General features: G+C 41.2%; 1 protein-coding gene across 4 annotated transcripts in view; it reads right to left on the reverse strand.

Moving 5' to 3' along the window:
- Pde7a (phosphodiesterase 7A) overlaps positions 1 to 20,632 on the reverse strand; it is an 88,428-nt gene extending 67,796 nt beyond the window's left edge. For 3 of the 4 annotated variants that reach the window (XR_015670023.1, XR_015670025.1, XR_015670024.1), the window contains exon 1: positions 20,130 to 20,632. Coding sequence is in view for 1 of the 4 variants with exons in the window: in NM_031080.1 (NP_112342.1) it covers positions 20,130 to 20,267 (138 nt within the window). In the remaining 3 variants the exon portion in view is untranslated. The remainder of the gene's footprint in view (positions 1 to 20,129) is intronic. The other variant, NM_031080.1, reaches the window with a different exon arrangement.
- Positions 20,633 to 20,684: the final 52 nt, after the last annotated feature.

The following is a 20,684-nucleotide window of genomic DNA, read 5'->3' on the forward strand; positions in this document are numbered from 1 at the left end:
CACTATACGTTTAAAGTGTTACGAAAAAAATTACTGTCAACACTCTAAAAATCTTCATGAGTAGGGCTCTGACTTACAGCATACTCTCATAATGGAAGTCCTGAGACCCTAGTTTTCATAGATGTGTAAAGTCTACCTTAGTGAACCTTCTCATTGGAGATTGAAGTGTAATTGTAAATAATGACGAGGATTGACTTTTCGAGATCTTTTATTTAAAATAAAAATCAAGTTTAAGCATTCTAAGTCATAATTTTACCTCTATATGAATTTTTGGAATAAAAACATGAATCAAGTCCTTCATGCATTCCTATCCCAAGACAATCACAACACAAAGATGTTTGGCTTAAATATATAAGGGCTTTGTCCTTTTTGTCCCCAAGATCTTCTCTCTAATTACTTGGTGCCACAAGTCAGATTCCTTAAAGCATCCAGTGTACAACAGTCCTTGACAATTTTCCCAACTGTCACTCCATAACTAGCTTTAAGTTCTGCACATTACAACCATGAGCTCCTCATAAAAGACAGCACACTCTGCAAGATGCAAAATTACATCTGCAACTGGTGTTACTGTTTCACTGTCTCTAGGGATGTTAACAGACGACCTGGAATAGCATTCTGTGAGAAGTAATGTCAGCAGCAGTTGCTTCCCCCACAGCCAACTTTTTAACAGACACATGTCCACTACGGTGATGTTAAGATGCTCAAGATTTACAGATTTATGGGGCAATGCTCTGATGATTCCTCTTGTTTAAAGTCCTGCATGGCATAACATACACATCCATATACACACCAACATGTTTTCATATGTAAACAAATTTTCAGAAAATAAACGATTTTTGGGGGGGGAGTAGGGTTTTGAGACAGGTTTTCTCTGTGTAGCCCTGGCTGTCCTGGAACTCACTCTGTAGACCAGTCTGGCCTCGAACTTAAGAGATTCTCCTGCCTCTGCCCCTCAGGGCTGGGGTAAAAGGCATGTGCCATCACTGCCTGGCTAGGAAAAGCATTTAGGAAAGTAAAAAATGCTGAACTAGGGACCTGGTAAAAAGTCACCTTGAAAATTAGGTTTCCTTTTTAATATCATTGTTCTTAACTTGTAAGGTTACACTCACATGTGTGAGAAGGGGAAAGAGAGAGGTCGAATGGGAGAAAGGGAGGGAAAGATAGAAGTAGAGAGAAGGAGGGGAAGGGGAAAGGGGGAGGGAGAGGGGAGAGAGAGAGAGAGAGAGAGAGAATGAGTAATTGTGGAGGTTAGAGGACAACTTTTAGGAATCCAATTCCTCCTTTCCCTATGTGGTTTCAGGGTTTGAGCAGCAAAAGTTCTTTTCTTACTGGTTGATCTCACCAGAATATCATTAAATTTATCATATCAAATACACAATAACAATGGGGAAACCTGTAAGTCTAGTGCCCAATAACTTAAACTCAACAGGAGTTACAGACAGTTGTAGCTGAAGAGACAAGACAGATCTAAAGTGAGTAATTTAATTGATAATTATACTATAGTAAATGGTTATATTGTGTGCGTGTTTGTGATGCCTATACCCACATATGGATGGTAATGTGTAACATGCTAAAGTAATATTAACATCAGGAAACTTTGTAGAAATTCTCTGTGCTAGCTTTGTGTCTTCTGCAAATCGGTGTATCCCAAAGTAAAACTGTTGAAAATTCAAACGGAAATCCAAAGCCATAGCATGTGAACCTGAAGTGAAAGTTCCCCGCAGCAACTCTAGCCCACAAGGACCTGGATGGCCAGTGTACTACGAAGCACAACAGTTGCAGGCTTTGTGGTCTTATTTATTCCCACTTTAATTCTTATGGAATCCCAAGAGACCCCAGTTATTGGGCATGTTGTACAGATGAAGGGACAGAGTCAGACTGAGGTAGTCACCAGCCTGCAGCCCACATAGCTAGACAGCCCAGGATCCAAGATGTTTCTCAGCTCGTGGATTGTGGTTTGATACCCTAAAAGTCTCTTCCAGAAAGTTCTCTGAAATGACTTTGCGGTACTTTCACTGTGATACACAGGAAAAGAAGCAAGTGGAGAACATTTCTTACTCCATGCCATTTTTACACAAGTCCCACTTGAACATTCTAAACTACGAAAATGGGTCCTAAATTCAATGTCAGACCTATAGAAGTGAAGACATCACAGTATTAGAGCCTGCTGGCACGGAGCGCTGTGACAGCCACTAACAGGACATCTAGTATTGAAGGCTCTCTTTTTCAAGCTTAAATTTCCCCTACAATTACACAGTCTCAAAAAAATAAAATGTCAGCTTCCTTTTTTACTAATTATTGAAAATACAGAGATAATAAGTTCAGTGCTCACTGTAGCTACTAAAATGGAAAGAATTATTATCAAAGTCGTGATGAAGCCATGGTTACGTGTGGAAGATATTGAAAATTTTATTAATAATAAACTTATTCCTGTTATTACATCACTAAAAAGAGTTAAGACTTAGTAGATAATCTTGTCTATAAAAGCAGAATGTCCTTTTATTAAATTATGATTTAAAAAGTTGAAGTTTATTACAAACATGACAAAATGGCCCTTCTTAACATAAAAACATTAGAAATTTGATTTAATAGCTATGCTAAAATGACAACAAATGCAGTCAATAAACAAATAGCATAAGATACATAGTAATTAATATCAAGTACAAGTTTAATATCAACAAGATCTAAGAAACAGAAACTAAAAATAATGGCAAAGCATAAAAAGGCACTCACACACTGCTCATGGAAACAGATGGGTATGACTTTAGCAGCATAGGAACCAACAGTGGTTATATCTGAGTGGTAGCACTGTGGGTGATGTTTCTTCTTTTTCAAAAATTTTTATAGCCTTGTATTTTATAACAAGCATATATTAATTTAGCTCCACCCCCAAATTTGAGTTACTTTATAAAGTTCTATTTAAATATCACCTAGTTCTTCTTATAGAAGCAAAACACAAGCACTTGCTATTTACATCTCAGAGGGGCGGCTTCCTATCCTAACTCCAGGTTTACACCTCCTACTCTCCCAGAGAAACAGCTCCCCCAGCCCCCATCCTCCAAGTCCCGTGGCTTCGCCCCTACAGCAACCCTCCCCATACAGCCACTGAAGCCCTGTGTCCCAACCCCCATCACAGATGCCATCACAATCCCCTCTCCCTGCAGCTCCACCCCTGTGGCTCCCCACCACACACAGCACAGAACAGAAAGCTTATCTGGAAAGAGCTCAGTTCAAATCCCACAAGTTGCCAGTCACAGCTATGCCACTCCTTTTCTAAATCCCACTACAATTTTTCTGTTTTTATTATTTTGGCTTTGGTCTGATAAACTTTAATTTCTTATTTTGCTATGTTTGTATTTTTATTTTATGTTATATGTGTTTTGTCTATATGTCTATGTACCACCTACTGCTACCCAGAGTTCAGAAGATGCTAAATACCCTGGAACTGTAGTTAGATGCTGTGGGCACTGGGCATCAAACCCAGGTACCCTGCAAGAGCACTTGGTGCTCTTAACCACTGAGTCATCTCTCCAGCCCCTAATTTCCAATATATTCTTATGTGAGATTTACATATATTTAGAGAATAAGGGACTGCCAATAAAACTGAAATTAAGTTAGAAACAGGACAAAGAGAAAGATGGCATTACGATATGAAATTATTAAATAATTTGAGATTGATCCTAAGGGAAGCCTAAGTTCTGACCTAAGAATGAGATAAGAACCTTTCACTTTTCTCTGTCTAGAACCTTAATTTGTTGCACACCAGAGTCAGCGAAGTGGAAGTGCTAAGCATGTGTCTTATGGTCGCAGGAGGCAGGGGAAATGGAGCCAACGGCAGGTAGAGGCAGACAGGTAAGGGGTGTGTGTGTGTGCCAAATGTCACACAAGTCAAGGATGAGACAGGTGAAGGAAGTTATTTTGCACATAATTTAACAGAAGGAGGCCAGACCAAGTTCTTCTGCGCATGGGCTGGGACTGATGGCAAAGAGCCCTGGGAAAATCGTGAGCCTTAACGCTGGCACATTCAGACAGAAGAGATCACTGTGAGAGACAGAGAGGAAGGAATGGGACCTGATCATGGAGGCCCACACCAAGCAAGGGAACTTGGATTTTTACATGCAAAAAATCTGTTATTTTGAGCTGGCTGACACCATTTAACCTGTGTTTTAAAAAATGTTTCAACCTTGGCCAGGCATAGTGGTGTGTGCCCTTAATCCTAGCACTTCAGGAGGCAAACGCAGGTGAATGTTTGTGACTTAGAGACCAAATTCCAGGACATCCAGAGCTACTTAGAGAGCCTGTCTCACAAGAAAAAACAACAACAACAAAACAAAAACAAACAAACAAACAAAAAAAACCCAAAAAAAACTCAACCACCTATGGAAACAGACTTCACGTATAGGAAAAGGTGCCCTGTCCAGGCAATACCAAGGACACCAACAGAAAAGGGACCTTATAGGCTGATTCCTATCTGTCTTCGGAACCAAGCACCTGGGTCTTTGTAAAAGGTTTTCTGGTTCCTAAATCCAGAGGCTACCACTTAAGTTCATAAATTATCCAAATGAACGTAAAAAACACTTTGCAATTGTATGTTATGTGCAAATGTATTTATGTGCAAATCAGGTTACCTCAGTTCAAGCTCAAAACTATAAGAGAAAATACCACACGGTTGTTCTCTGGTCTCCATACACAAACATAATACACACACAATACAGAAAACACAAAACTTAAAGCCATTTGTGCCCATTTCCTATGGCTGCTACCACACAGTACTACAAATCAGAGGAATTAAAACCAGAGACATTTCTTCTCCCCAGTTCATGTGGGAGACTCACTGAGGAGTGTGTGATCTGAAGGTTTCCCACTTCCTAGTTCCTGCTGAATCCAATACGCCTTGGGTTTGCTGATGTGCTGCTGCCTCAGGCCATCGCTCAGCAGGCAGATCCACTTAGCTTCCTTCCAGTGCACCTTGGTCTCTACATATCCCCAAAGACACCCACTGTTGAATTTAGGTCTTGTCCCAATAACAAATGATCTCCTCTTATATGATTATAAAGATATTTACTCTAAGTCAGGTCACACTGTGAGGTTCCTGCCAGAATTTGTGATACATAAATTTCAGCCATTGTCTATCAATCAAAACCACAGTGGGTTGCTTTAGTTGAACTTACTCATCTAAGGTAATACAAAAAATCTTGGGGTTCTTCATGTAATTTTCCATTTTTTTTTTCCGGAGCTGAGGACCGAACCCAGGGCCTGAGAGAGAGAGAGAGAGAGAGAGAGAGAGAGAGAGAGAGAGAGAGAGAGAGCGCGAGCGAGCGCGCCCCATCACACCTCTATACTTTGTATCCATTAAGCCTGCAGTGTTCTCTTCCATGCTATACATTAAACACTACGCTTGGCGTCAGTTTTCTTTATAGCTGAATTTGCATGTTACTACAACTACACATTATTATACTGAGTGAAGTAATATAGACCTTTTATTTGTGGAAGTTAACTCAGACTCTTTATAACGTGGAGTAACTATAGATAGTAACGTGGAGAAACCTAAAAGGGCCCATGATAGGGATGGGACAACAACCACAGGAACACTAGAAGGGGGTAACAGGACACAGTTGCTAGGAAAGGGGGAACATGGGAGAAGATGACTGGGGAAGACTTACCTGTGGAGGGAAGAGAAATGGCAAGACTGCTGGAGAAGTAGAAAAGACACACAAGATGACTGAAAAGGCCACAGGGAATAATTTTATGCTTGCTTAAAACTGCCCTCAACACGTGCACACGTGTACACACACACACACACACACACACACACACACACACTCACACACACACACTCACACACACACACTCACACACACACATACTCACACACTCACACACACACACACTCACTCCTATGCATATATGTTGTTTAATTGAAGATATTCTAATTAAGGTTAACAATGCTTCCCTAAACACCATTAACTAGCAAATACCCCAGTGCCAGGCACAGGAAACCTTTTGAGTTGTTGCTCAAGGGAGTCCAAGAGACCTCAAAACAGCGTAGGATAGCTGCTGCCCTTGGTACTTTCCAGAAAATGCCCTTTTGAAGACACTATACACTTTGGACACCAGATCTGGAGGAATCTGAGGACTAGCTCACACAGTATTGAAGGAGTCACACAACCTGCCAAGGGACAAAGGCAATCAATGGCACCATCCTGCAGTGTCAGCAAACCATGACGCCCAGTGTGGAAGGCTCTGAAAGGTGCCATTGTGGCACTTCTATCCTGGAGGAAGAATCTAGCTGGACTGAAAATGAGAAATTGATGATAAATTTCCAGGCAGGAGATATTACACCTAGCAATTGTGCCAAGAAGGCAAGATACAAAGGAACAAACTGTGTGTGTGTGTGTGTGTGTGTGTGTGTGTGTGTCTTTTATCTAAAGATTCAGGAAAGCTGGGAGAGGGCCGGTACTGTGGTCACCAGGAGCTAAAGGTGGGTAGAGCAAAAGGGAGGGCAGGTGGGGGCTGGTAGTGTTGCTGATCTGAGAGCAAAGGCTTAAAACTACAGGCTACAACCTTCTAAACACAAAGAGGTTGCACAACACTTGTCTACTTGAAATATATCTATGTTTACAGTTAATGTCAGGCTCAGGAACACAGTGATGAATACATTACTATTTTACTAAATTCACTAAAGTCTGGTCTTCTCAGAATTTTAAAATTCTACTTGGACAATGTTCACACTGAACTAATAAATTCAAATCATTTTAAAATGGGTAGGTTTCCAAGAATATCTTTGTTGATTTTAGATTACAAAAAGTTCTCATTACATAATAAGAAATCACCAAAGTATAAAGATAGTGAAAACTGCCACAATTTTCACTACCCAAAGACAGCTACAACCTTATACATCTTATGTATTGATATTCTGGTATCTATAGCATCATCATGATTTTACCTATAAATATAGATGCTACCTAGGAAGCTACATTAATTAGCTAGGCATGGTAACACTTGCCTATCATCCCAGCACTTAGAAGGTGGAGGACAGCTGCACAGTGAGATCTCAAAAATGCCTTCCCTCCCTGAAAGAGAGGGAGGGAGAAGGGAGGGAAGGCAAGCAGGTAACTTACCATTTTCAACTAATTTACTCCCTCACTCAAATGGTTGTGTAATTTTCCCATGATAAATCTGGCTATATGGCATCACTTTATTGAATATTGTTTTCTGTTAAATTAAAATGTCATCAATTGATTTGAGATATAGCTAGCTGGTTGAGTGCCTGCTTAGCACATCTAAAGCATTGGTTTTGGTCCTTAGCACTGCAAAGATAAAATACTATAAATTTAACCAATTCTCTACTGGCGAATGCTACAATACCTTTTATTTAATACAAAGTGTTATATAGAAAGATGCAGATACAGGGTTGACAAAATGGTTTGGCAGGTAAAGGTGTTTGCCACTAAGCCTGATGACTTGGGTACATTCCCAAGAACCCACATAGCAGAAGGAAAGAACTGACTCCTGCAAGTCATCCTCTGACTTGCATACATACTGTAGCATGCGCAGGCACAAGCAAACGCGAAAGCGTGTGTGCATGCACAGTACACACACATTTAAAAAAATCACGGACATAAATCTGAACCTATTTAAAACTAAAATGCTGCATTGACAAATTCCAGGATTCAAAAAAAGTTGTTATAGTCACTTAAAAATTTTCATTTGCTAGGCTGAAGAGATAAATGGCTCAGTAATTACCAGCAATGACTGCTCTTCCAGAGGAACCAGGTTTGATTCCTAGCAACCAAGCGATGGCTCACAATCATCTCTAAACTCCAGCTCCATTCCTATCCCCTACCCCTACACACACACACACACACACACACACACACACACACACACACACACACACACACTCACACTCATTTTACAAAGAATAATCATGTGCTCACATCTTGCCAATACAAGAGTAGTTCCCTGCCCTCCCTCAACAATCATTTGTTGTTTCCTTTGCTATCAGAAGCTGTGCACATTTTCTTATGTGCTTCTTAGAAAGCTCCAATCTCCTGACAACTATTAACAGGTATTCTTGTTTTTAAGAGTCAGATGATACTGCCTCTGTTAAAATCAACTTTTTCACCCTTTCATTGTTTTTCTTAAAATGTTTATATAATGAACTGACACAAAAAGAGATTGAAGACAATTTAGAAAGAGTAATGGATGACTGAAGTTACACTCCTAACTTCTCTGCTTTCCAGCTGTGTAACCTACACACTCTGTATACCTTTAAAATGTTGGGGGTGGAATTATTAAAACTGTCCCTTTCAAACATTCTCAGAGTCATGAAAACAGCTGAGACTAAGAATAATGAAAACCACGGAGAAGGCAGGCATGGCGGCACACAACCGCAACCCTAGCATGTGGGAGATGGAGGAAGGAAGGCTCCAAATTCAAAGCCCAGGCTGCGCAGTGACTCCTCCCACATCAGAAAAGACACATGCCTGTACAGCCACAAGGATAAAACAACAGTAAGGAGACAGATAACACAGCAAGCAGCAGCTCTCGTTATGTCGAGCACACTCCTGAAGTCTTCAGGAGACTGATCGGGACCTCAACTTCATCTTCAAGTTTCTTTTTCTTTCTTTAAACATTTACATTTATTTTGTGTGTTTGTGAGTGTGCATACCTGCACATAAAAGGACAACTTGCAGGAACTTGCTCTCTCTTTCCACCATGTGTATTCTAGGGATCATACCCAGGTTGTCACACTTTGTGGTGAGTGCCCTTACCCACCAGGCCACCTTGCCAGTCATACTTAAACAATTTTCTAGAACCATTTTGCTGACACAGCACATTGCTTCCCCTTTGCTTGAACTTCCGGTCCCCTTTCACTCCTTCCTCTTTTTAGCCTCTTCATGAAGATATTTCAAACGCTCTGTGCGTGTGTGTGTGTGTGTGTACACATGTGTAGGTGTGTGCACAGGTCAGTGGAGGACTTGTGGTCACTTGGAGATGTAGTTAAAAGGTGTTCCAACTTTTGGGTGCTTGGATCTAGTCACCAGGCCTCATGACTATGCACAACAAGTGCTCTTAACTACTGAGCTCCTTAAAAGAGGAAAAAAAACCTTAACACTGACTGCTTTTGAAACTTACCACAAAGTAAGTACTGACTTGGGGTTTGTCTAACAACACCTGGAAAGCCAGAAGAGTATTTCAGATATTTCAAAATACGCATGGTAGAAGAAGACTAAACAAAAGACATCAAATCTTTTTTCTAAGACATTAATTCCATGAAAATCTAGTTGCAAGCTGACAAAGATTTAAAATTTGTACCAGGGACACTGTTACATATACCTCAGAATAATAAAAAGTACTAAAATATAGCATATTTATGATCTACCAATTAAAAAAAGTTGTCTTAGGGATACCATGATCAAGGCAACTCTTATTGAGGATACATTTAATTGAGGCTGGCTTATAGTTTCAGAGGTTTAGTCCATTATCATGGCAGGTAGCATGGCAGCACGCAGGCAGACATGGTGGTAGAAAAGCAGAGAGTGCTACATCTTGATCTGCAGGTAGCAGAAGGGGCCTGTGTGCCACAATGGCCATAGCTTGAGTATGTATGACTTCAAAGTACACTCGACACTGACAAACTTCTCTGACAAGGCCACACCTATCAATACTGCCACTCCTCATGGGCCAAGCATGCAAACACATGAGTTTATGAGGGCCATACCTATTCAAACCACCACAGATGTATTTACTTTTATGAGTATTTTGATGCACGTGCATGCATACACACACATACCCCTATGTGTGCATTGTGTATCACTGGTGTCCACGGAGGCCAGAGAGGACATCAGATCCCCTGAAACTGTAGTTATGACCGTCGAGGGCTGCCGTATGGGTGCTGGGAATTGAAACTGGGTCACTTGCAAGATCAGCAAGTACTCTTAACCACTGAGCTATCTCCTTAACCCCAAACTACTAAATTTAAAAATAGGTTTCTGAGTTGGGCATGGTGGCACATGGCCTTTAACCCCAGGATTTGAAAGGTGGAGGGAAAAGGGAGGGGAGGGGGAAGGCAGAGACAGATAGATCTCTCAGTTTGAGTTCCAGGATAGCCAGGATTACACAGAAACCTTGTCTCTAAGTAAGTAAATATTCTGCCACCACTGGATCTGATGTGCCTTCCAAGTGCTAGCTAGTAAAGTCCCAGCATGGCACTGTTACAGGAGCGTAGAACCTTTGAGAGGTGGGACTTCATGAGAGGTGTTCAGGTCAGTAGTAGTATGCCCTTTAAGGGAAAAGGTAGGACCCTAGCTTCTTCCCCTACTAACTTCCTGGCCAAGAGGGAGGTTTAGTGTAACATGGGCCCTCAGCATGATGTGCTGTTTCACCATAGGCTCAAAGGCAACAGAGTCAACTGATCATGAATTGAAATGTATAAAATGTGAACCACAATAAACCTTTTCTCTTTGTAAGCTGCTTGTCTTTGGTATTTTGTTATAGTAATCAAAAGCTATCAAACTTTCAATATTATGGTAAAAAGGTATCGAATCAACACAAGACATGATATTTTCTTTCTTTTTTAAAATTACTTTTATTATTATTTTTTAACAGTCCAGTCCTTGTCCCCCTCCTGGTTCATCCTCTCACAGTTCCTTATCTCATTCCTCCTCCTCTCTGTATCCAAGAGGATATCCTACCCCCAACCCCTGCCAGGTCTCCCTGCTCCCTGGGGCCTCAAGATGCTGCTGTATTTTCTAGTGTTGAGTACAGTGGAGAGATGACAGAACTGAATGAAGTCACACCAATCTGAACCACTGAAAATCCATCTCTGGTAAATTTTTACTTTAATATTTATTAAAAATTTTGTGATTCATGTTTTTTTTTAAATTTTCTACTACTATCTACTGTCTACTACTAGCCAGGAGTGCAGCAATAACCCAGACCAAAATAATTCAGAAGTTGACACAGCCCTGTGGACTCGGGGAGTTTAGGTTTCATTTACATGTTTTTTTGATGTCAAGACAGAGTCTTGGCCCATGCAGTTGACCAACCATAAACCCCTGATCCTCCTGCCTCTACCTCAGAATGCAGGGATTATAGTTGTGGGTCACTATATTTTTACGTTATAATTCTGTCCTAGAGCCATTTACTCAGTTCATGAGGAACTTTCAACTTTAAAGCTCATGTTTTTTGTGGAAAGAATATAATAGGTGATTAATAAAAATATTTTCCAGTCTAAAAGGATACATTGGGACAATAACATGTAGAGAGAAAAGTGTGGGTTCAAAAAGAACAGAAAACAGAAAGTTGATATAGTCATGAACTGGTCATGTGTTTTTAATGGATGGAGAATTTTAACAAGACCCATCTTTTTTTTTTTTTTTTTATTATTAACTTGAGTATTTCTTATATACATTTCGAGTGTTATTCCCTTTCCCAGTTTCCGGGCAAACATCCCCCTCCCCCCTCCCCTTTCTTATCGGTGTTCCCCTCCCCACCCTCCCCCCATTGTCCCCCTCCCCCCATAGTCTAGTTCACTGGGGGTTCAGTCTTAGCAGGACCCAGAGCTTCCCCTTCCACTGGTGCTCTTACTAGGATATTCATTGCTACCTATGAGGTCAGAGTCCAGGGTCAGTCCATGAATAGTCTTTAGGTAGTGGCTTAGTCCCTGGAAGCTCTGGTTGCTTGGCATTGTTGTACATATGGGGTCTCGAGCCTCTTCAAGCTCTTCCAGTTCTTTCTCTGATTCCTTCAACGGGGGTCAACAAGACCCATCTTAAGTTAGGGATTAAGTGACAAAGCAAACGCTTTATCATTACCAACACTGAGGCCTGAATGACACTCCCTGGAGTCTAAGGGTCTTGCATAAGGAAGGATCTAAGTCTACCATGAGGCCTGACTGCCTCCTCACTGCTATACTCTGGACTATTCCCCAAATGTCAGAGCGCAGTAGAGCAGAGGGCCTGGGGATGCAGCTCAGTAACAGAGCTCTTGTTTCTATGTGTGAGGTCCTGGCTTCAATTGTCAGAACTGCAAAGCATCGAAGAGGAGGCAGGAAGACAGGGGAGGGAGGGCTGCTACTTCCCACCAGCATCTTTGTTACTTACTTTGTGATCTACAAGCTCTCCCACATTTAAAAAGTAGGACTATCTGAACCTCCCAGAGACAATGGCCTCACAAAGAACTCAGTCCTTCCACTCTACTGGTGCCATTTAAAGGCCTTCTCATCAGCTCTGATGACATAGCTCTTACTCCCAGCAGTACATCCATACTGTTTCCCAGCCTCTCCCTTGCAGGGTGAAACTGCTGTACAGCAGCCAGAACTACACGAGTAGACCTGGTGAACTTGAGTTACCCAGAGGATTATTAAATGGTGACTCCAGAAGGAAGCAGGGGGGTCCACTCCCCTACAACAGTGATGCTCCACCATCTTTCAAGCCTCCACTCCATCATCACTATAGCAAAGAATTTACAATCCCATAAGGCAGCCCGCTGTTTGCCAGCAATCTCACCCAAAAACAGCTGGCTTCACTTTTTCATTCCTAAATAATGATCTGCAAAGAAGAACTGACAAACTGATATCGTAAACTGAATATGTAAACTTCTAAATAAAAACCAGAAATTACTTAAATTTCATCATCCCGAGGCAGTGTTAACATCTGGAGCGATAGCTAGCTTTTTCTTTTTGCAAGCATGTGTGTTTGTATGAGTGATACCTTTATACATTATGAGGTTTTTTTGTTTTCATTTTTAGGTTAATTGGGAAATTCTAGGATATCTCAAATTTTCTCCAGTTAATTATTTTTTAAGCATTTTACCCACAATTAAATGTTTTTAATGCATTTAGTAGCTACGCATTCAAAAATTAGAAAAAAAATACGGAACGTATTTTGCTGTATGTGATCCAAACTATTATGCCTTTAGTTCTTCAAAGTGTTTATGTATCTGGATAAAACAGAAATGATTTAATTAACATATTCTATAACAAGAAAACTGAACTTAGCCATTGAGAAATTATTTGTTATTCCTAATTTTTCATAATGACAAATAATGGGATATATATCCTTAACAATTCATCCTTATCAACATTTCTAATAATTCAGGATAGTGTCCTGAAAGTAAATTTGCAAGTGAAGGCATTAACTCTACAAGCATTTATTTAATTCAATGTCATCCTGAAGAGACAGACAATAGATTATAACTCAGGTACTATTCTGTAAGTATAACTGTAACCTTCTATTTATACAAAAGAAAATTGTAAATGTGAAAGTTAAAACTAGCCATATTAAGAATGAGGAAGCTGGGATAGGGCAGTCCATTCTAAAGTTCAGTGTAATGCTTCAGGCAGGCTAGTCTGCAAACTCAGTTTTTAAGGATTAGAAGCACTAATTACAACAACTAATGTAACACTTTATTCAAGTGTCCCATCTCAATCCCTTTTCCTGCCATCCACTGTTCCCAGCTATTGGTCCTCACCCCATCCATACTCAGCAACACACTGTGGTGGTTTGAATGAGGAAGGCCCAGTCTCTGCTGACCAGGGTGTAAATTCTCGGCTCCTGCCGCAGTGCCTGCCTGCCTGCTGGCTGCCATGCTCTGCTGTGTTGATCACAGACTCACTCTCTGAGCTAAGTAAGCCCCAATCTACGCTTTCTTTTATATGTTTCCATGGTATAGTGTTTCTGCACAGCAACAGAACAGCAACTAAGACATGTGCTTTCACATGTGGAAAATGAAACAGACAGGAAATGCACAGACTGGTCACACCCACCGGGAGTTTAAGTCACTCCCAAAACCCAGTTGTGTCCCCGTGACAAATAACAACTTGAAGCTTATGTTTTCTCTACATTAGAGACACTTGGCACAAAAGGCAAACAAGTGGGAATACAGGACAAATCCAGATCTGCCTTTTTGCCTCTCATTCACAAGACAGAGCTCCAAATGCTGGAAGGCAAAGGACTCTACCATCCCATACAGCAATGTCCACCTCCAACTCAATTTCTCCTTCCAAATAAGGTGCCTCTACTTTCTTTAGTCACCCATCAAAGAAGTGGTTTCCAATCTCTTCCTACCCTGGGTCACCAGTAGCATGATTTAGTCATTAAAACACCGCCTCTAGAATGACATATTTCCCGTGTGCTCTAAAAGCCCGGAGTGATCCAATGTGTTACATTGATTTTCTTTCTACATTCTCATAGGCCATCAAAATTCACACATAATCCATTAACCTGAACTTCCAACTATAGTCCTTACCTTCATAGGTAAGGCACATGAAATTAGTAAGAGTAAGGAACAAAGATGTCTCTATCAAAGCATTCCAGAGCTCTATTAACTACTGGGCACAAATGGGAGTAATGTACTTATTTTACAGAGAACACTTATAAAGATTAAAAGCATCAGCTAAAAAAAAAAAAATCAAACATGTAGGTGTTACTTCGAAATGAGCAGTAATTATTATTTTTATTATTAAAGCAAGGACAATGTTTCTTCACTTGCCAATTTCATTTACTGCTCCAAAGTTGTATTTCAGTCTATTCAAAACTTTGAGAAGTGTAGGCTTTGCTGAAACTCAAGTTACCAAGTTAGCCATTATCTTCTGAAAATTAAGACCCATCTCTACCAGTAGGTGGAGCCATGGAGCAGTAATAGAAACACTCTGATCTGCTATAGAAGCTGAACCCTTTTGTCAAGAGCAACAGCACAGGCCCCTTACAAACTGAGTGCCTATCATCCCTATCAACATTCATGGGTAGCTTTGTGAAGAGTCAAAAATTTTGCATAATGCACACTTACAAAGTGATACGGGATTAGGAACAATTAAAAAGGATTGTAAGATATGAAAATGAATTTCACTATAAAAATGCAAATCGTTCAAACAACAGTTGAGAAAGCATACTCTCTTGCTTACTGTAATCAACAAACCCAGGTGCAGCCCATCTACTACAGGAACAAATATTTATAAGGTCTGGTGACATATGAATAGAGATTAAAGGACAATGATTATTTGTCTTGGTACTATGACAGGACAGAGACCGGACAGAAAGCCAAAACAATGTTCTTGCCGTTTGACACGAGCTAGTGATTGATTCCAAAGACTTTACCTAGCAGGCATGAAGGCATCCATTAAAAGGAGTTTTATGTACACAAACAAAAGCTTGACAGAAAGTGTGCAACATTTGAAGAATGTGCTGCTGATCCATCAACCTGACTCTTGCTAACAATCAGTAGACAACGATTTGCTGTTGCTTCGCTTTGCACTTGCTTTATTCAAACTCAACTATAATTTCATGTCTTGAGTCATACCCACATTTCAACTGACCACCACTACCTACATAGTTAGTGGCTATCACAGTGACATCACACTGGAGAGTTCAGAGTACAGATCTATCTACACAATGCGCCCTTTCTCCCCTTTCCCCTACATTTACTAATTTGTCTGGAAACATCTACTTAATCTTTAGTCCTTGGGCTAAAGATCAACAGCTACCCTGGGTTTCCCCAGTTTATTTCAGGATCTTAAGTGTGTCATCACACTTGGTGACTCCAATACAGTAACTACCCCACAGATATTCTTTTTCTTCCCTCAATCTGTATGAGGGTAAAAAAGAAAGAAAAAAGTTAGGGCAGCAAGATCTAAGTTTTTTTTTTTTTAAATTATGAATCCTTTAAATTTTCTAACATCTAATACAAAGAATCTTAGTGTTCTGTATTTGCAAGAGTTTGTGTGGGTTTTTCTTTGCATGAAATAGTAGATTTGAAAAAAAAGGTTTTTACATAGTGTTGCATTCCTGCAATTCCAGAACTTCAGAATTAAAAGTAGGAGAAACAGAAGTTCAAAACCCTCAGCTATACAGTAAGTTCAAGATGAGGCTGGCTACCTGAGACCTGGTCTCAAACAACCAAAACCAGGGAGGGGGTTGGGGAGAGTTGTGTACAACTCTATACAAGAGTTGTAAATGAGACCTCAAAGTTGACTCATTGTGGTATTAATCCTGGTATTCTGAAGGCAAAGGCAGAAAGCTTACAGGTTTGAGGACAGTCTCAAGTACACTGTAATGCTAGACCAGTTGGGACAACAAAATTGGACTATATGTAATAGCTTGTATTCATATTCTGTATCCTAACACTTTGTTCAGCAAAATAATATTTTGTTCAGTAAAAACACTTTATTTTTTTTATTTTAAAAATCAAACTTCGGATTACTGATCCAAATAAAATGTGTGTTCCTATGCCTATATCTTAGCTACTTTTCTAAGTACTATAACCAAAGCAACTTGATTTGTAATTTATCATCCAGGGAAGTTGGGCCAGAGCACAGAATACATGTGCAAGCCATGGAGGAGTGCTGCTCCCTTGCTTATTCTCATGGCTTGCTCAGCCTGCTTCCTAATAGTACTCAGAACCACCAGCCCAAGAGTGGCACCACCTACAGTGAGCAGGGTCCTTCCTCATTTATCATCAATCAAAAAGAATGCACCACAGGATGCCCAAGGGTTAATCTGGTGGGGGTACCCTCTCGAAGGAGGTTCACTCCTCCCAAATAACTCTAGCTTGTGTGAAAGTGGACGTCAAACGAGCCAGCACAGCCTCCAAATCTGACTAACACACTACCTCAACTTTCACATTTATTGAATCATAAATATGTAAAACATCAGCGGTGAAGACAGTACAAATTACACCTTTTTTCTTTTCAAATATGAACTTTGTTCTGAAAGACCAGTGTTTAAGCTCCTCTATGCAACAGGTATCCAAACTAGCAACAAACAGGTTTCATTTATTATCCTCATTCGTCAAGTAATTCAGAAATCTCATATTAGTTGTTTGAAAAATATCATGACTAAGATCCAATGTCAATGTCTCTGCAGAAAAAAAGTGTTACAGAGGTTTTCATCAGCTTTACCATTTGAACAAAAACATTAACTGGAACACAGATATCTCTCTCTCTCTCTCTCTCTCTCTCTCTCTCTCTTAACAGAATAAATCTTTCAACTTGGAAAAGTTGACTCTATGCAGTGGTTTGTTTTTTTTTTTTTTTGACAAATAAGCATTTTGCTACACAATACTCAAATTCCTAAGCTAAATATTCCTACAGTACCTTTAAAAATCTTGCTAGCTTGTGAGAAATTTTCCTCCATCCTTCCCTTGTGGTATGTCAGCTGTCCACTAGAGCTTCTATACAGTGAATGGCCTATAGCTGCTTGTAATTCCATTTCAGATTTCCTGCTACTTAGAAGTTTGCTCAACCTCACTGGCTTTGAGATGATGCCCAGATCTATGTTGGTTGCTTAGAGTCTTGTTTTAAGTATTACTCTGTATGTGTATGTGTGCATGTGCGTCTGGTGTGTGTGTACTGGGGGTGTGTGTCTTAATACTACAGCTAAAATGTGGAGGTCAGAGGAGAACCATGGAGGTAGTTTGTCTGCCTTTATATGGGGTCTGAGGAATGGACTTGGGTGGCCAAGCTTCCATGAACTGGCACCAAGTGCCTTTGCTACCTGCTCAGAATTTTTCTGCACCTTATCTGGATCATTTTTTGTCTACAATTACATGTTTGAAAGCAAATTTTAGATAAATGAGTCTTACTGTACATTGATCTCCCACTGTTTCAAATTTAAAATTGATACTCAGCTCAGTCTGAGGCAATTTCATCTATTCATTCACTTAAATATTTATTAATTTCCTACTATGAGCTGTACTCTATCTAATACTGTGGTAAAAATGAAGAACTGAAATAACTACTTTTGAACATATTTTAAAATAGAAATTTGTAATTAAAATTCTACTTAGCAGCTAGAGAAAATTTTTAAGTCTCTTAAATAAAATAACAAAACCACCTAAACTTCTTCCAAGTTCGGTAACCTTAAGCTTAGGAACTAAAGATTCAAGGGTATGGAGCTTGTGAGTCAACCAAAGGCTTGTTTTAAAGAGCTCTGAGTAAGATTTAAGATTATCTACCTCTTTTTTCCCATTACATATTCCCATCTATCCCCACAGTACTCAGTTCCAATGCATGATTTACTACTAAGCCATACACAAAGCATTAATAATGGCAATATACCCACCTCAGCTTCCAAGTGAGCTTATAATCCCTGTAACACTGAGTGATGTACACCAGGAAAAAGGTTATGTATTCATTAAGAAAATTTTGTCTCTCAAACCTAAGGAGTTCCAACTGACTCTCTTGGAGATCTGGAAATTGTTCAGAAGCATTAAAGAGCTAGTAAAATAGGTGTAATTCTGTAGAATTTGTGGTTTCTTGTTAGTTTGGGTTTTTTGCCACAGTCATAGTTTTAAAATTCCATTGCTGGGGGTTGGGGATTTAGCACAGTGGTAGAGCGCTTGCCTAGCAAGCGCAAGGCCCTGGGTTCAGTCCCCAGCTCCGAAAAAAAAGAAAAAAGAAAAGAAAAAAAATTCCATTGCCCACTTAAATCTTAGTCTGGGGATAGGCAAAGAAAGTGAAGCTTAAATTGGTCTTTGTATGGTAATTAAGCCACTAGGTAAAACTCTTGGGATCACCTTTGCTTTCAATCCCTAATCTTCCCTATCGTCCATTTCCTACTCAGGAAGCAAAAACACGTAACACATGTTTTATAACTTTATATAAAGTGTGCTTTTACTATTTATATGTAAGTGAAAGTGGATATCTGTCATGTCTGCTGATCTGAGGAAGAAAACAGTATTTAGAAATGAAGAAGTTATTTCTATTAAAGACCTTTAATTACTATTATTAAAAACCTTCTCACGAGTGCTTTAATATCTTTTGATATTATTCTGGAACTTTAAAATGTGTTAAGCAATAATAAAAATACAGCTCACAAACTACACTTCAAAGTAACAAAAGTATTATTTGAAAAGCCACTTAGTATTTTTACACTGAATTCATTAGCATACTCCCTTGTATCAGACAAGAATCTGACCTTAAATAAGAATTCTTCGAAAAGAAACTAACATGGAACTCCTGCTCTATCTCACAGGCCAAAAAAAAAAAAAAAAAAAAAAAAAGGCAAATGACAAATAGAATTCATAGAATTCAGTGGAGATAAGCAAAATCTCTAAAAGATGCTGTCCATACTATCAGTTTTTAAAAATACCTTGCTTATAGTACTTACAGTGCAATTGAGGGGAGAAATGGTGTGCTATACAGGGTAAAGAAACACTAAGCAACAGAAAAAGACGAAGAATACTTTATTTAACGAAGTGAAAATGGGACCCAGGATGATGACAGCTCAGGCCTGGTACGTGGAAGTCTGAAGCAAGAAGATCATGAGTTAAAGGCAGGACTGAACAATTTAGAAAGGCTCTGTCACAAACAAGCAAGCAAGCGAACGAACGAATGAATGAATGAATGAATGAATGGCTGAGGCTCAACTGAGTGGAGTGGTACCCATCCCCAAAAGTAACCTCATAAACACAGAACTTCTGGCAGCAGGCAATGAGGGGACCAGATTCATACGTAAACAAAATAAAACTCTTCTTTCTCTTTAGTCTAAATCTGGCAACCAAATTTTACCCAACGACAGAGTTGAGCCAAGGACTTCATAGAAAAAAAATTAAAATGCTTAGGCGCAACTGGTGTTGGGTCATCGGAAATAAAGTCCTTTGTGAATGCCCATCAGTGGTTTCTGTACTAAAAACGCCTTTATCAAGCGACAAAACTGATTGGAAACCATCAACTTTGCACACTAGTTCCTGACACCTAGGCCCATTCTCTAAAAAGGAGCAGTTCCGCAGTTCGGATGAGGACCACAATGGGACATCCAGGCCCATTGTTCTGAGAACCTCAGCACCAGCACAGCACTGCAAGGCTCGCGAAGCAGCACAGGTGGGGGGCGGGGGAAAGTGGGGGCGAACAGGTGTGTTTCAGGTCACAACTAAGGGACAAGAGGCCCAACTTGTGGGAGACGGCGGAGAAAGGAGGGGAGGACAAAGTCATTGCTTGAGGCTAGCAGCGGGCGTGACGGGTTAGCAGCGGCGAGGGTCGCAGAGGCCAGGGGCAGTGAGCACAGCGGAGGGCAAAAGGCTTTCGGAAGGGGGAGACCAGCCTACAGAGGCAGGAACAATGGCCCGAGTCCCCCCAAAAGACAAAAGCACTGAGCTGTGGGTGCGGGCCCCGGGGCGGCGGTTACCTGCGAGAGCTGCCGGGGATGCGGGCAGCCGAAGAGCGCCGAGCTGGAGCTGAAGCTGATGGCTCCTCGGCGGCTGAGGACGTGCTGGGGGACCGGCCTGTCCAGGGGCAGCACCGGCAGCTGGTAGCATACTTCCATTGAACACGTCCGCCTTGGAACCGCGCGGCGCCCGCCAGTCCGCGGTCGCCCGCCCCTGCGCTACGAGGGGGCCGCGCCGCGGGGACCCGGGGCCGAGGCGCGCGCGGGGCGGGCGGCGCTGGCGGCCGCCGACACCTCCCAGCCCTCCGCGCGGCTGGCGGCGGGAAGGACTGCAGCGGACGCGGGGAGCCCGGCAGGCAGCGTTAAAGGGGATCCCGCCGCCCCGGTGCTCCGCGGCGCGAGAGCTGGCCCGGGCCGGGAGCACGGGCGCGGAGCAGAGAGCAGCTTGGCCGCTGGAGCCCAGCCCCTCCCCTCCCCCGAGCCTCACTTCACTCCGCCGCCGGCGCGAGCCCGGCGTAATTCACACTTTGCAGCCCTAGACCCTGCGCCAACCACGGCCGCCGCCACCGTGACGTC

Source organism: Rattus norvegicus, chromosome 2 (genome assembly GCF_021556685.1).
Source record: "Rattus norvegicus strain SHRSP/BbbUtx chromosome 2, alternate assembly SHRSP_T2T, whole genome shotgun sequence".
NCBI classification, from domain to species: Eukaryota; Metazoa; Chordata; class Mammalia; order Rodentia; family Muridae; genus Rattus; species Rattus norvegicus.